Genomic DNA, 14,137 nt, shown 5'->3' with positions numbered 1-14,137 from the left:
GCACCTCCACATTTCTGTTTCACAACATGTTTAATTCATGTTTCCACGCAGTTGCTCCACAGTGATGCACAGACACAATGTAAAATTTCCAGTTTGATAATGATTCAGCTGTTTCCTTGTTCTATTTCCTGGACACATAAAACAGCGAAGTGTGTCTCTAACCACATAGTCGTGTGGTTTGTCTTCACCTCCACCTCTGGGCGTCAGTAACGCTCATGTCCCAGCAAGCCCCGAACGTTTGCTCACCCTACTCCTGCACTGAGGAATATAACCTACAGTATGCGTAACCAAGCCCGAGCACGGAAGACTTTTTACGTTGCTGTCCAAACTGTGCGCACCTGCCGACGCATTTCGAAGGCGTGTTTCCAGGCAGTTAGTCTCGTGTTACTCACATTCCAGCCTGCTCTTCACCTTTATTTGTAGGCCTTTCAGCAGGAGTGGCTTTTGGTGACCTCAGGGTGCGCCCTGAGCGGCTGACACGCAGATCTGCGCAATGATCGAGGGTGAGCGCATAGGTGGGATCTGGGACAATGGATGTGTAGCGACTGAAGACAAGGAAAACAACAAAAACAATCAGAGAAGAAAATCTCATAGACTTTTTTTTTTTTTTTGGTTATAAATAATTAGGATGTCTAAGCGAGTCAGACCCGGCTATTGCCGTCAAGAAGTCAACAAAACCTCATGGGAAGTGCCGGAGCGGTACCGGGATCTGAAGCAGGTGGGGACCGGGGCGTACGGGACTGTTTGGTAAGTGAAAACTGCGACGATGGACGAAGCTTACGACGCAGATCGCGGTGCTGGTTTATGTGGAGCACGGAAACAAAGAAAGCGATGGAACAGATGGTGACATACAGGCAGCCGCACCGTGCCACAGCCTTAAACAAAAGAAAAAGTATCTGCGCTCCGCTGAGCACACGCTGCCCCACTTCCTTATATGATGGGGGACACTTGCACCGACTCCTTCACCTCACCACAATCACCTTTACACCTCTGATCACCTCTGAGATTGTTAAATCACTAAGACCAAGCGAGGGGCGGTGGGTAAAATACATGCGCTCAGCCAAGTTTACGTATGGCCACCGTAACAAGCTGCTTTTCAAGTACCTTGTGCGTCTCGCAGCATGCGGCCCTTTGTTGTAAATGATTGACTGTGTGGGCGGGTACAAAACTACTCTCAATGACTGAATGCAACTTAATATCACATGAACAACTCTGAAAAATAGTGGCCGGACACAAGCTGGAGATGAAGATGCCTGATATAGCCAGAGATCACGCCTGCATGTAGCAGATGAGAGAAAGGGGCAGGCCGGGGGGGGGGGGGGGGGGGGGGGGGGGGGGTCTTTGTCTGAGCACACAGTGAAATTTCCGATCAGAAAATAAGAAACAAAATCTTCAGTTATATACTTACATGACGAGAGTGATATAATTTTCCAAAGGGATGGTCCTGGAATGCATTATTATTATTATTTCCTCATACTGGTCATGTTTCACATTATTAGTACCTTAGATTTTGTCTCGACACCTCTGTTCAACCTCTGCCCTCAGTTCAGCCGTGGACTCCAGAACAGGAACCAAAGTGGCAATCAAGAAGCTGTACCGGCCTTTCCAGTCCGAGCTCTTCGCAAAACGAGCCTACAGAGAGCTGAGGCTTCTCAAACACATGAAACATGAGAATGTAAGATGCAACATAATCGCAGCAGGTTCATTTCTTTAGATCTGACTAGATAGAATCTAGATATCTGAGTATTCATAAATTCCTTATTTTTAGTGCAGAATAATGAAATTAGAACATGCCTGTGTTTAAAAAAAGACCTTAGGGACAAAAGATTATGTCCACCAGGGTGATATATATTTCTTTCTGTTGCAGGTGATTGGCCTGTTAGATGTATTTACTGCTGACCTCTCCCTGGACAGATTCCACGATTTGTAAGTGCATTTTACATCTCTGCAGGTGCTTGTGGGACTGTAATACCCTGTTCTGCCCACATAAAAGTTTCTTTTAGAGTAGGAGCCAGTTGTGAAACATTGATAGTCATAATGTTTTCTTCTTCTTTAAGTTATCTGGTAATGCCATTCATGGGGACGGATCTGGGGAAGCTGATGAAGCTACAGAGACTGTCAGAGGAAAAAATTCAGTATCTGGTTTATCAGATGCTCAAAGGGCTGAAGGTGGAGAACTCTGCTTTGATCATATATTGTGGACAGCTTATGACTTAAATTCAGTTGTTCTGTTGATTAAATCCTTGTTATATTCATTTATTGCAGTACATTCACTCAGCTGGTATAATTCATAGGGTAAGTTGTATTTTTATATTTACATAGATATGTATATAGTTTGTATATATTTCCACCACATATGAATGAGATCAAAATTCATTCATTCTTATCTAATTGAAAAGGGGGTTGGTGTTTCTTGTGCAAACGTATGCCCTCTGTGACTGGATTTTAAACGTATGCCCACTTTTATGACTGGATTTTAGTTTAGTCCTTTCTTGTTTGCTCCAGACTCAGTCTCACAGTCATATTTATTCTTTTCGTATCAACTTTTTGCAGGACCTCAAACCAGGAAATCTCGCCATCAACCAAGACTGTGAGCTCAAGGTACAGCTGCACAACCTGATAACCCAAACAAACACAACCCACGACCTGTGTTAATTTTTAAATACTTAATTTATGGTGTTCCAATCAAAAACTGACAACCTGCGACTGTACAATCAACAATGTACTGCACAGAATTTCATTAACAATTCTACATTTTTTAGGCAGGTAACACAAGTCTTATTACCAGACTCACTATGACTTTGATGTAATTGTTAATGTGTCTGACTCTACCATGTTTCCTTTTCATGTCCTGTCAGATTTTGGACTTTGGTTTGGCGCGGCAGGCCGACAGTGAGATGACGGGGTACGTGGTGACTCGTTGGTACAGAGCCCCAGAGGTCATCCTGAGCTGGATGCATTACACTCAGACAGGTAATGTAGAGCTAATTAAAGAGAAAAAAAAACACACACTCTCATACTGCCATGTTCTCTGCTCCCCATTAGCTCAGAATTTTCATTTCATTTTATGATGCAGTGTGAAGTTGATGTAATCAAATGCCCTTAACTAGAGGCTTGTGCTTCAGCTGTGATTTACTGCTTTTCCCAGCGTGACCTTTAAAACCACGAGAGAACAGGCTTGAACTTGTTGCTTTCTTGCATTCTTCTAAAAATGTCTTTCACTTGTCTTTTGGTTGTAGCGCATTCAGGTCCATGGAGGCCACAGTCAGTTGAGAAATTAGTATTTATTCCTCTTTTATGACAGGACACAAACACAGAGCAGCAGGAAATATATAGTATTGAAAATAGGTGGGCAGGGGTGTCAGAGCATTTAGTTTTGCAGGGGGGAGTGAGCTAGAAGGTGGGTGCAGAGACAGAGAAGGCTCTGATACCCCAGGTTCAGTTTTTGTTCCTCTTGGGACTGGAAAGGAAATCTGAATAAGTTGAGTGGACGTTTTGGGCTGAGGTGTGATAGTGGAGGGGATTTCTATCTTTATGTCTGTCTAGAAAGTAGCTAAAAACTCCACTGTAGCTTCATTGTAAATACACTGGTAAATAAACCCCATAAATATGAATATAAAATGGGTGCGGAAATGCGTTTTTTAAAAACAATTCTGAGCTGGGTTTGGAGTTGAAACAGAGGGATATGGTGGAACAAACACCCGAGTCAATGAAGCCAGAAGGTGATGCTAAGTATTATCCACAAGGCGGTGCTCTCTTACCACTCCACCTGATATCACAGACAGTTTGCAAATTCATGCATCCAATGCTGTTGATCACAGCCTACAATGTCATGTTGTGGATTCTTTAGAATATTTGAAAGTCTGAAATGTGTGGTGTTAATCAACAGTGATTTGTGTCTCTTCTTCAGTGGACATTTGGTCTGCTGGCTGCATCATGGCGGAAATGCTGCAAGGAAAACCTCTTTTTAAAGGCAGTGACCGTATCCTTTGACATTCCTGAGCTTTTAGATCAACATTTCCTGGACTTTCAAAGAGTGAAAATATAGAGAAATATATAATTTCTTGCAGAATTACCATACAATTCTCATCTCGATCTATTTGAAATAATTATCCTGTGAATGTGAAACACTTTTGAACCTTAACCCCTGTTCATCAGACCTAGATCAGCTGACTGAGATCATGAAAATCACAGGAACGCCAACTCAGGAATTTATATCAAAACTAGAGTCCGAGGATGTAAGTGCAAAACATGCAATTCACACAAGAACTTAAAGTTAAACTCCCTGGTTTTACTGTACAAACCGATTGTGCCCCCAGATCTTCCAAAGTTAAGGAACTGGATGCTATACTATCAGTATGTGCTTCTTAAAGTTCAAATCCATACAGACACACAACCCGCAAATGCTAATATCAACATTTTCATATATTTCTTAGGCCAAAAGTTACATCAGAAGTCTTCCAAAAGTTGAAAAGAAAGACCTTCAGAAAGTGTTTTCCACAGCTAATCCACAAGGTAGGCCACGCCCACCCTTTCAATTCCATCTATTTTCAGTTTGACAGTCAAACTCTGATTTGATTTCCTGTTGCCTCTCTTTCTTCATTCTCTTTCTCCTCCTTCCTCAGCCGTGTCTGTGCTGGAGCGCATGTTGCTGCTGGATCCGCAGAGCAGGGTTAGCGCTGCAGAGGCTCTCACGCTGCCGTACTTCACCGAGTTCAGAGAGCCGGATGAGGAGATGGAAGCACAACTGTACGACCACTCGCTAGACAACACAGACCTGCCGCTGGACCAGTGGAAACGTAAGGATGAAGGGGAGGAGATGTTAGACTGGTTATGGTGCAAGGGTATGATGTCAGAAGGATTGGGGTGGGGGTGTCTGGGATAAGGGTGTGGGTGGCAAAAGGGAAAGGAGGAAGACGGTATGAGCTGTTACGTTTTGTCGGTCACTGTCCTGTGCTGTGCTTCCTTCTTTAGGTCACACCTTCACAGAGATCTTGACCTTCAAACCAGTTGTGCCAGAATCCAAGGAAACCTCACTATAAAACAAAGTAGACATGGCTGTGCAGCCTGGGACCAGAACAAACTAACATGACTGTTTTATCTTGAGTTCAAGTGGGAAAACTCTTTGATCACGAGGCTTAATGAATGCCCACGGACTCTGTTCTCTTTGAAGTACAAGCTGCTGTGTTTTTGATGACCTCCCAGTTGTGGATTTGTCGTTGCCGTGGTAAAATTCTGATTTTTTTTTCTTTTCTTTTTTTTTCCCAGCATGATTTTGGTCTAGTAGCTTGCTTCCTGAGTCTAGCATTAGCCCTTTTCAGCATTTCAGCATTGGTCCTTTTCAGGACTACAGAGCTGAGGATGCTATGCTAGCTCACATATGCATAACTGATAGAAGTCAAAATGGTACGTATGTATTGCAGGACCATTTAATCAAACACATAACTCTCTACCACTTGGTATTAGGTACAAATCAAGAAATGACAGCAGACACACAGTGACATCCATTGTTTGATTTCCAAGAGCCAAAATTTAAAGGCAATAGATGTAGGACAATGCATTCTTTATTTCGTGAGGTAATCTCCCTGTCAGCGACTGCTTGTCCTTAAAAGACATTTGATCTGATTTGACTGGAATTTTTTGGGACATCCTTGTGTGTTTGTGCGTGTGTGCGCGTGCGTTCTACATGCTTTTACCTCGTCATTCCTCCCAGTGGCCTTAACGATATGAACAACATGATACTGCTGAGCCGCAGATGATAGGAAATCCATCCCAGCAGGGTATGCATATTCACATTTCAAACCGAAAACATGTGTTACATAAATTTGATTATTATGTCTTTTGAAACAGAAAGTTGCACAAAACACATTTTCTATGGTGATTTGTGAACCAATGTTTCACCACACCACTCCTGTATTTTTATTATTAAAAATTCTCTTTGGAAATGATGCACATGCATATGTTGATGTTTTTTTAGGTTTCTCACAAACAAATCTGGTGGATTTTGACCCATCATAGAATACCGACGGATAGCTGTTGTACTACATCTTTAAATACAGAGGCATGATCAGACAATACAAAGGACATGGGATTAAATGAGGATAATGAGGCAAAACTACTAGATTTTGGGGCTGGGTGGTAGAAAATGATAGATTTCTTCGATCGATCGATCTATATACTTTATTCATCCCTCAGAGGGAAATTGTTATGTATATATATAACAGTATAAGTTATCCACAGTTTTATAAGAATACTGCTGTGAACTGAACAATTATCTAAATTTTACATGCCCTTAATAAGGTACTCCAGCAGTTTGGAGATTTACAAGAGATGGATTTAAAAAATAATGATCAAACTAAAGGAGAAGGGGCCAGGATACTGTGTCCTAAATTAAGTTTCTAGTATGACTCAAGCTCCAAAAGGGTTGAATCCTAGCTTTCCCATAATCTTTCTGCTAGATTCACCCTGTCTGGTTAATGTCCATATCTTTTGAACTCCCAGCTAGTAAGAGATTTTTTTTAACCCCAAATAACCCTGGTGACATCATCAGGGTTATCTCCTCAGACAGGGCAAAACTCCCTCAGAGCCTCAGCTGTTTTCACACGATAATTAGTAGTAAAGTGGCTTGTATGTGTAAAATTGGTGGGGCTCCTCTTTGAATGACACTATTGCATTTTCCGTATGAACATCCAAACTGTTGTCCAGCCATTAAAGTCGAAGGGATTTCACTGTTGTGTTGCACATGCAAATTAACACTAGATGGCAGCATGTAAGCAAAGCATGACCACACAGCAGTCAGCAATAGTAATGTTGGTTGGTGCACAGCTTTGGTCCAGACTGAAACATCTTCCCAAATAGGAACTGGATTTCCATGAAATTTGCTACAGATATTCATGGTCCCCAGTGGATAAACAGTAATGACTTTGGTTATTCCTTGACTTTTCCTTGTCAATTTGTCTGATAGTTTGGCTCATGACCAAATGTCTGTCAAACTAAGGACATTCCCATTAAACTCTGCTGCACTTTGTGTTCAATGCTGATTATGCTAACACGGTACAAAAAAAAAAAAAAAAAAAAAAAAAATGATGGAGTTGGGAAACATTACACTTGAGTTAGCATTGTAACTTTGACTGTGTTCATATGCAGACTGTAGCATTTAGCTCAAAGAACCAGAGTCATAGCAGCTGTTGTGATGATTTATTGTATTGCAATTTACACTTACAGCCTTATCTTTGTATTTAATGTGACTGATAACTTCAAGTACCAAAAGTTTAAGCGTTCATGCAGAATGCCTGTTTGCTTTTAGATTCTGTTCATTCCTCTACATACAGTACATTCTCCACTGGCGGGTGTTGAATTTAACAAGCTTGTCTTGAGTGACCTCCAGATCCTTCACTCCCGAGGGTGACTCCCCCGAGGACGAGCTTCCTTCCTGGGCCTGAGCTCATCCAAACCAAACCGTGAGTGTATGTAGTGTCCTCGGTACACACAAACACAAACACACTCACATATCTGCTGGATAGTTCACTGAAAAGTCAGAGAGTTCTGTTCCCACTGCAGACAGGAAAACAGAGGGTAAAGCACATTTTTTTACCCCACAGTCCCTCCTCACACTCTCTCTCACACACACAAGCAGCACATGGAAGGACTCCCTCTCTCTGTCTTGTTTGTTGACCCTGCGGTTTATTTTCAGAGCACACTAGCTTCAAGCGGCATATTTCCTAAGATGCACACACTTAGAGTTCACGTGTGTGCACCCCTATATGCAAACACGCCTGGCATGCATGGTTGAATACACAGCACACAAATACACACATCCATACACTTAAGACTGACTCCGACTCAGGAGGGAGTACGCGTGGAATGGCAGCGATGCCCAAACACTGATCTGACCCGGGTCACTCTCTTTACTTTAAGTGGAATGTCAGTTATAACTGTGTTTATTTTATGTGTCTGAGGGAGGCTCAACAGTGTGAATCTCACTATGGTGAAAGGATCAACATGGTCTTTGCTGAGATTCTTCATCTTCCACACTCCTCAGAGCTAATTTTGGTTCCTGTCTTTGAAACATTGGTGTTTTTAACAGTGGTAGAGCTTCGAAACTTTTCAATTTGTCTCACTTGTCTAACAGAAGGAACTCTGATTGCTAATGATTAGATAAATAAGAGCCAACGCTGTCACTGTAATCATCTCCTTAATCCCATCCAAGCTCATCAGTTTTAATTGAAACATACCACAACAACAAGGCATCATGAGCGACAGTATTTATTCTCCAAATAATTTGAGCTGTCATGTCCTTGCTGGAGATCAAATAAACAGATAAACAGAGGAGTTTTACCAGGAGGCAAAGTGAAAATCTGTCAACTTGCTGAATATCCTTGTCTTTGTCCATTTGCAGGCTTTTACACAGATTTATATTTTTACATAGCAGTGTATCTGTGTACATGATGTTCACCATGTGACTGTTTGCTTGGTTCCAGATGTAAGTTTGGATCTGTGTTGCTGCTTCTGCTCTGTGGCAAGTTTGCAGAGGTCTGCGTTTCCTCATGACTACATGTGTCAGGGACTTTGTTAAAAAGACATATAATCTGGATGAGAGCAGAAACTTTTTGAAGCACATGCATCTGCAGTTAAACAGCAAGAAAATGTCATGTAATTGTGCACCAAGTATGGATTGTGTTTTTATTTTTGGGCATGCACACACACTGCATGTTTTCCACATTCAAGAGAGGATATGATAATTATATCCCAAACTTTGCAAATTTATATATTTTATATTTGTTTTCTTTAGTTGAATGAGTACTTGCATTTATAACCTTCCAGCTACAGTATTATTTTGTTTGTGTATCTGTCCCAGTCTTTGTTAGTGTGTGCACAGGCACATGTGTGTGGAGGTCAAGCAGAACTCCCAGTAAAATTAGTCACATGGCCCCTCATACTGTTGCAGAGGGTTCTCTGTCTTCAGTTCTGTCTAACTCGTTCACCCTTCTCCCCTAAACCCTTTTTTCTGTCTTTCCACACGCCTCTGCTTCTATAGTATCTCTTCCCTGATCTGTGAGAGATGTATACAGAAACACGTGTCTGTGGGATCCTTCAGGAGGAGAGCAGGTCTTGCCAGGAAAACTATAGAGGAAATTCCACAGGCTCACATGGAGCTGGTGAGCCCACTGAGGGGGGCACCAGGACTTGGGTGGGTGAGAAACGGAAGTATATTTGGAGGCTTAGGAAGTAATAATAAGGCAGGGGAAGATGGGAAGACTGGAACAAAGAGAAGAGCAAGGAGATGTCAGATCACAAGTGGAGGACAGGAGGGAAAAGATGGGTGGATGAAAGTAAAGGAAGGGCAGAAAAAGACAGCAAGAGATGCAGAGGGCTCGAGGGAGAACCTATCTCAACCAGAGAGAGCAGTTTAGTTTACATTATCTCATTCATTCGCCATCCGCCCTCTGTTTGAAGACTGATGTGGAATATACAATGCAAAGAGTGCATGCCTCAGATTGTGATCCCTCTCCCTGGACAACTCTCTGTCCATCTGTGCTGTGTTGACGTATGGGGTTGTGGTGTGTCACATTTAGAGAGGCTCTACACTGTTGAAGAGCACTCAAACCCCTCTGACCCACGGGAGCTATGGAAGCCAGCTGCCAAACCAAGACAACTGACTGGAGTTTGCATTTAAATTGAAGACTAAAAGGTGTCAAATACAGTTGGCTTTTTACGGCTTCATGTCCATCTAACAAGCAGATGATGAAACTATCTTTGTCTTTTTGTCAGAATTATCATCTTGATTAAAAGCTTAAATTGTTTTCAGATGTTTGCCATATTGCTGCATTCATGTGCTGCTGGGAGGCTTCAACATCTCAGACTTGAGAGCTTTGTTTGTCTCCTACACAGCATTTCAAATTTCTAAGAGCTGTTTTCCAGAAATAAAATTGACATAAATGTAGATTAAATTATTTTGTTAAGACAAGCAGATGCGGTGCACTTAATTTTTTTTTAACTTCTGAATCTTGTCTGTAGATCTTCCTCCACCTACTGTCCAACAACCTCCATGAATAAGACTGGACCTAAATGGCAAAACCAAAGGCAAAAACAGTCCACAAATCAATCACTGCTGCTAATAAAGCCTATTAGTGTGAAATAACTGGAGGCAAATCAGATGATGAATCAGATTCAACATTTTTTTAATCAGTTCCTCTTTTGTTTCATCTGGATTTTGGCAGCTGGACAGTCAGAAGACAGGACAGATTTTAGTGATTAAATCAAAATGAAAAGTAGGTGGTAAAATAGAATACTGAAAACATGTTTCCACCACTTCCAGAGGAAATTATGCCCTTGATTGTAAACAATTTGTAGCAAACAAGTGAAAACATAAAAAGCAAAAATTGCATTAATCCCTGCTGTTTTACCGCCATCAACTTAAGCTACATTCCTAAAATGATGATTAGATACAGAAGTAAATAAAGACCTTTACACTTAGTTTGAACAGAACAATTAATTTACCTATTTTTCAGAATTCTTTTAGCACTTCCATTAGCCCTCACAGGACAAAATTCACCTCGATAAACACTTCTAACTCTTCGCTTCAGCATTCCAGATGACAAGTGTTTGTTAGTATGAAAGTGAGAAGACAGTCAACATAACACCACAAGTACGGTGTATTACACTCTGTAGGCTTCAAAAGTTTGTAGTTTCCTCACAGACAGAGAGAGCAGCAGCTTGCACTGATTCTGTTAAACCAGATTCCAATGGTGACAAGCCTTTATGGTGGAAAAAGTGAATCAAAACACCCACAAGAATTTCTCAAACGTGTTGTATAATCCACTTCTTTGCTGTCCATCCGCCTGCACAGTATGATCTGTTTCATCAGTTTCCCTGCATGGGATCAATGAAGTTGATCTTATCTTGTCATAAGGCAAGCCAGAGGCCTTTGCCTATATACGTATACAGTATGTGTTCTGATGATTCCCTGCAGGTGAGCTCACCATAAGGTTTAAAGTTAGTGTTACAAAAGATCACTTACATAACAGTTTGACCAGACTCTGCCTCAGATGATAATCATGATTGATTTTATGGTCAAATGGACACAAAACCTTAGCGGTGACCTCAGCAGTGACTTCACGTTGCAGCTTCCCGAATGTTATCCTTCACTACGGGCGATAAACCAGGCAAGACAAGGTCTCCATCTGAGTCATAGGTAGGACCTGGCTCTGAGGTGAGAGGTCACAGTATATCACTAGCCCTGTGTTTCTCTTTTTGTATTGAGGGGAGCTGCTTCTGTGGCTGGGTCAAGGTTAGAGGGAATCTGAAATGTCACGCAGAGGGAGCAGGAAGGCAGAAAATATGGCAAGATTAGAAATATAAACAGGCATTCGCTTTAAAGATCCTACCTCATAGGTTTATTTAACTGAGTGTTACAATATAACACCTAATGTTATCCAGATTTCAGTTACTTATCTACACGCTGAATAAATGCCAGATTGCTTCTATTGTGTTTCCCCTGCTAATGAAATGATGAATTGTTTTCCTCCGGTCTCTCATATGAGTGAGGTGAAACACGCAGCCACCATGAAAACAGGCATTATCGCACTATGGTGGATGAAAATATACCCAGAAGTCAAAGCCCTTAAAGACGGTTATATAAGCCTTCAAAACCTTCTGAGTCTCCCCAGCTTGATGTGTTTAGGGCTGATGATTGCTTTCAGTTGTACAGCCTTTCTGGGAGAGAGAGGCGAAACAGAAACCGTCGCATTTTTTCCTTACTAAAACCCATCCTTGCTGAATTAAAGAAACTCTCGCAGACGCACATGCATCAGTGGTATGGCAGAGAACAGAGCAGAGCCTTTTTTTTCCTCGGGGGGCTGATGGTGGTGGTGAGGAATGTCAGCATCTGTGTTGGGGATATTTTCTGTTTTATAGCTGTTTTCTCAGAGATGCCAGTGAGTGCTGTGGTGAGAGCACAGGGACTGGGCTGCAGTCCTAGTCTCTCTACCTCATATCTCTCCACGTGGGCAGGAGATACCAAACATAGTTTCTAAATCTAGTCACCACAAGTTAATAAAAAGGCAGTATGATTGTGTTTTCGTTGTGTTATTCACAGTTTATTTTTGTTCCTACAATATTCATGTTTATGACTCTGCTCTTGTTTGTAAGTCCTGCTCTCATGACAGGATGCTGGGTATCTGGTTGCTCTATAAATACCCACAGTAGAAGTCATGTTCCTTGTCTGTATAGGAAGTATAAAGGATATTATTACATGGTACAACACATCATGTAATTGCTTTGTAAGCAAATTTTTAGTGACACAACCCAAAGTGAGTGAAAGCAGAGGAAATGGTGTGGTAAAAGAGAGACATGACTGATAAAAATAATCTCTCTGAGCAATGGCAAACACTCACTTTTCCTCTCTGGGGTTTGGTCCATCTGCTGAAGTGGGTTGCCGTTTTCGGCTGGACTGAGCCATGTCTCACAGAGAAGTCTGCCTGGTAGAGTGGATGCTCTCCTGTGGAAAAAAAAAGAGGGATGATAGAGGAAGGTGTGTAACAGATGTGCAGGGTTACAAACTGACAGGATGTTTATCAGGAATGCTGTGAGACGACCCCTGTCCCCTGAAGCCACTCCATAACAGGCTGACAGACCATTGGCCTCTTAACTATCCCTGTCAGGCTGAATGTGGTGGGTTCTGGTAGACTGACTGCTAAACCTCTAATTAAACTTTTAACCTCCTGAGACCTAGAGGAAAAAAGGAACATCCCTTTCGCTCACAGTGGTGTTTTTGCAAAAAAAAAAATTTTTTTCAAACACATTATTTTTTATCAGCTGTCCCTTGTTGTGGACATCGGCTCTTGCTTGATACATAATGTAATGATGCAGTGTTATGATATTGAAATCATTTTATGGATTTCCTTGCGTGTGTGTGTGTGTTTGATCAACAAAACCCTCTCTGCTCCCCAATGTATTAAAAATTGTGGTTAGTAAGTCCTGATGTCCACTACAAAGGACATTGAATCAAAAATGTGTATTTAACAGGTTAAAATTATTGTGCCTTTAAAAAAATCTTACCAAATTGATTTTGATATTAAAGAAAAATTTGTTTTTTAGCAACAGAAACATGATATCTGTAAAATATCAATGACTTATGTCTCTTGTTGCCATAAAATGTGGAAAGACAGGGCAGGGCATTTTCTGTGTTGGCCATAACCCCACAACTGACGTACTGTCCACTTAAAAGGACAGTACGATTGAGATAGCTTCTATAAATGATATTTTGACCTAGGGGTCTCAGACTTGTGTCCCCCACAGAGGACAAAAATGAATTGACAGGTCTCAGGAGGATATAGACCATCTTATTATAATTAAACTTGCTTGTTGGATACTTCATTTCAAATTTCATATCCCACAAATTGTCTCAACTGATTTTAACAGAATAGTTTGACATTATCTGAGGAAATCTGCTTATTTGCTTTCTTGCTGAGAGTTAGTTGAGAAGACTGATACCACTTAAAATATTTAAGGTCGGCACCTGGTTAGCTTAGCTTAACTTAGCACACAGACAGCTGGATCTGTCTGAAGGTAAGAAAATCCTACCTGTCAGTACATCTGAAGCTCACATTTTATGCTGCCTATTGTATGTTTATCTACACAAAAACCAAAGAAAAACAACAACATGTTGTGGTTTTATTGGGTTCTGTGCTGGACTAATCGACAGGTGTACTGACTTCCTAAAGTTTCAGACAGAGCTTCAGGTTTTAACTGCAAAACAAACATAGGAGTTGGACCAGTTATCTCATCTAGCTAACATTAACTTTGGGAAGGAAAGGGAATGGGCATGTTTCCCAAATTGTTTTGAACCATTGAACCATTTATTTAGGTCAGATGAAGTCAGTTTGGTTTCAATTCACATCCTCTGTATTTGTGACATGTGGATTCAGGAGGATAACTAACACAAAGTAAGGTGATTATGGCCCACATGCTACTGTTTCCTGAAAACAACGAAGACCCACTCAGTGGCGCAAATGATCATTAACAGACGCGTGTGTGAATACACATAAGAAACCCAGGAAATCCTCCTTTGCCTATCGGTCGATTGTTCAACGAGAAAGGCAGGCTTCACTTTTGTTTGCATGTGGGTGGAAAAGGA

The 14,137-nt window shown here is 41.3% G+C and overlaps 1 protein-coding gene across 1 annotated transcript; it reads left to right on the top strand.

The window, feature by feature from the left end:
* The first annotated feature begins 275 nt into the window (after window positions 1-275).
* On the top strand, window positions 276-5,948 carry mapk12a (mitogen-activated protein kinase 12a). Its single transcript, XM_041038287.1, has 12 exons — window positions 276-747; window positions 1,546-1,675; window positions 1,868-1,926; window positions 2,058-2,169; window positions 2,266-2,295; window positions 2,554-2,601; window positions 2,859-2,973; window positions 3,911-3,982; window positions 4,159-4,238; window positions 4,437-4,515; window positions 4,626-4,799; window positions 4,975-5,948. Exons 1-12 carry the CDS (start codon window positions 629-631, stop codon window positions 5,040-5,042), a joined length of 1,086 nt encoding a protein of 361 aa, XP_040894221.1. The 5' UTR covers window positions 276-628; the 3' UTR covers window positions 5,043-5,948.
* Window positions 5,949-14,137: the final 8,189 nt, after the last annotated feature.

The sequence above is a fragment of the Toxotes jaculatrix genome, chromosome 5, assembly GCF_017976425.1.
Source record: "Toxotes jaculatrix isolate fToxJac2 chromosome 5, fToxJac2.pri, whole genome shotgun sequence".
Classification (NCBI taxonomy): domain Eukaryota; kingdom Metazoa; phylum Chordata; class Actinopteri; family Toxotidae; genus Toxotes; species Toxotes jaculatrix.
Note: the sequence above shows the minus strand (reverse complement) of the source record. Positions and strands in the feature narration are given on the sequence as shown.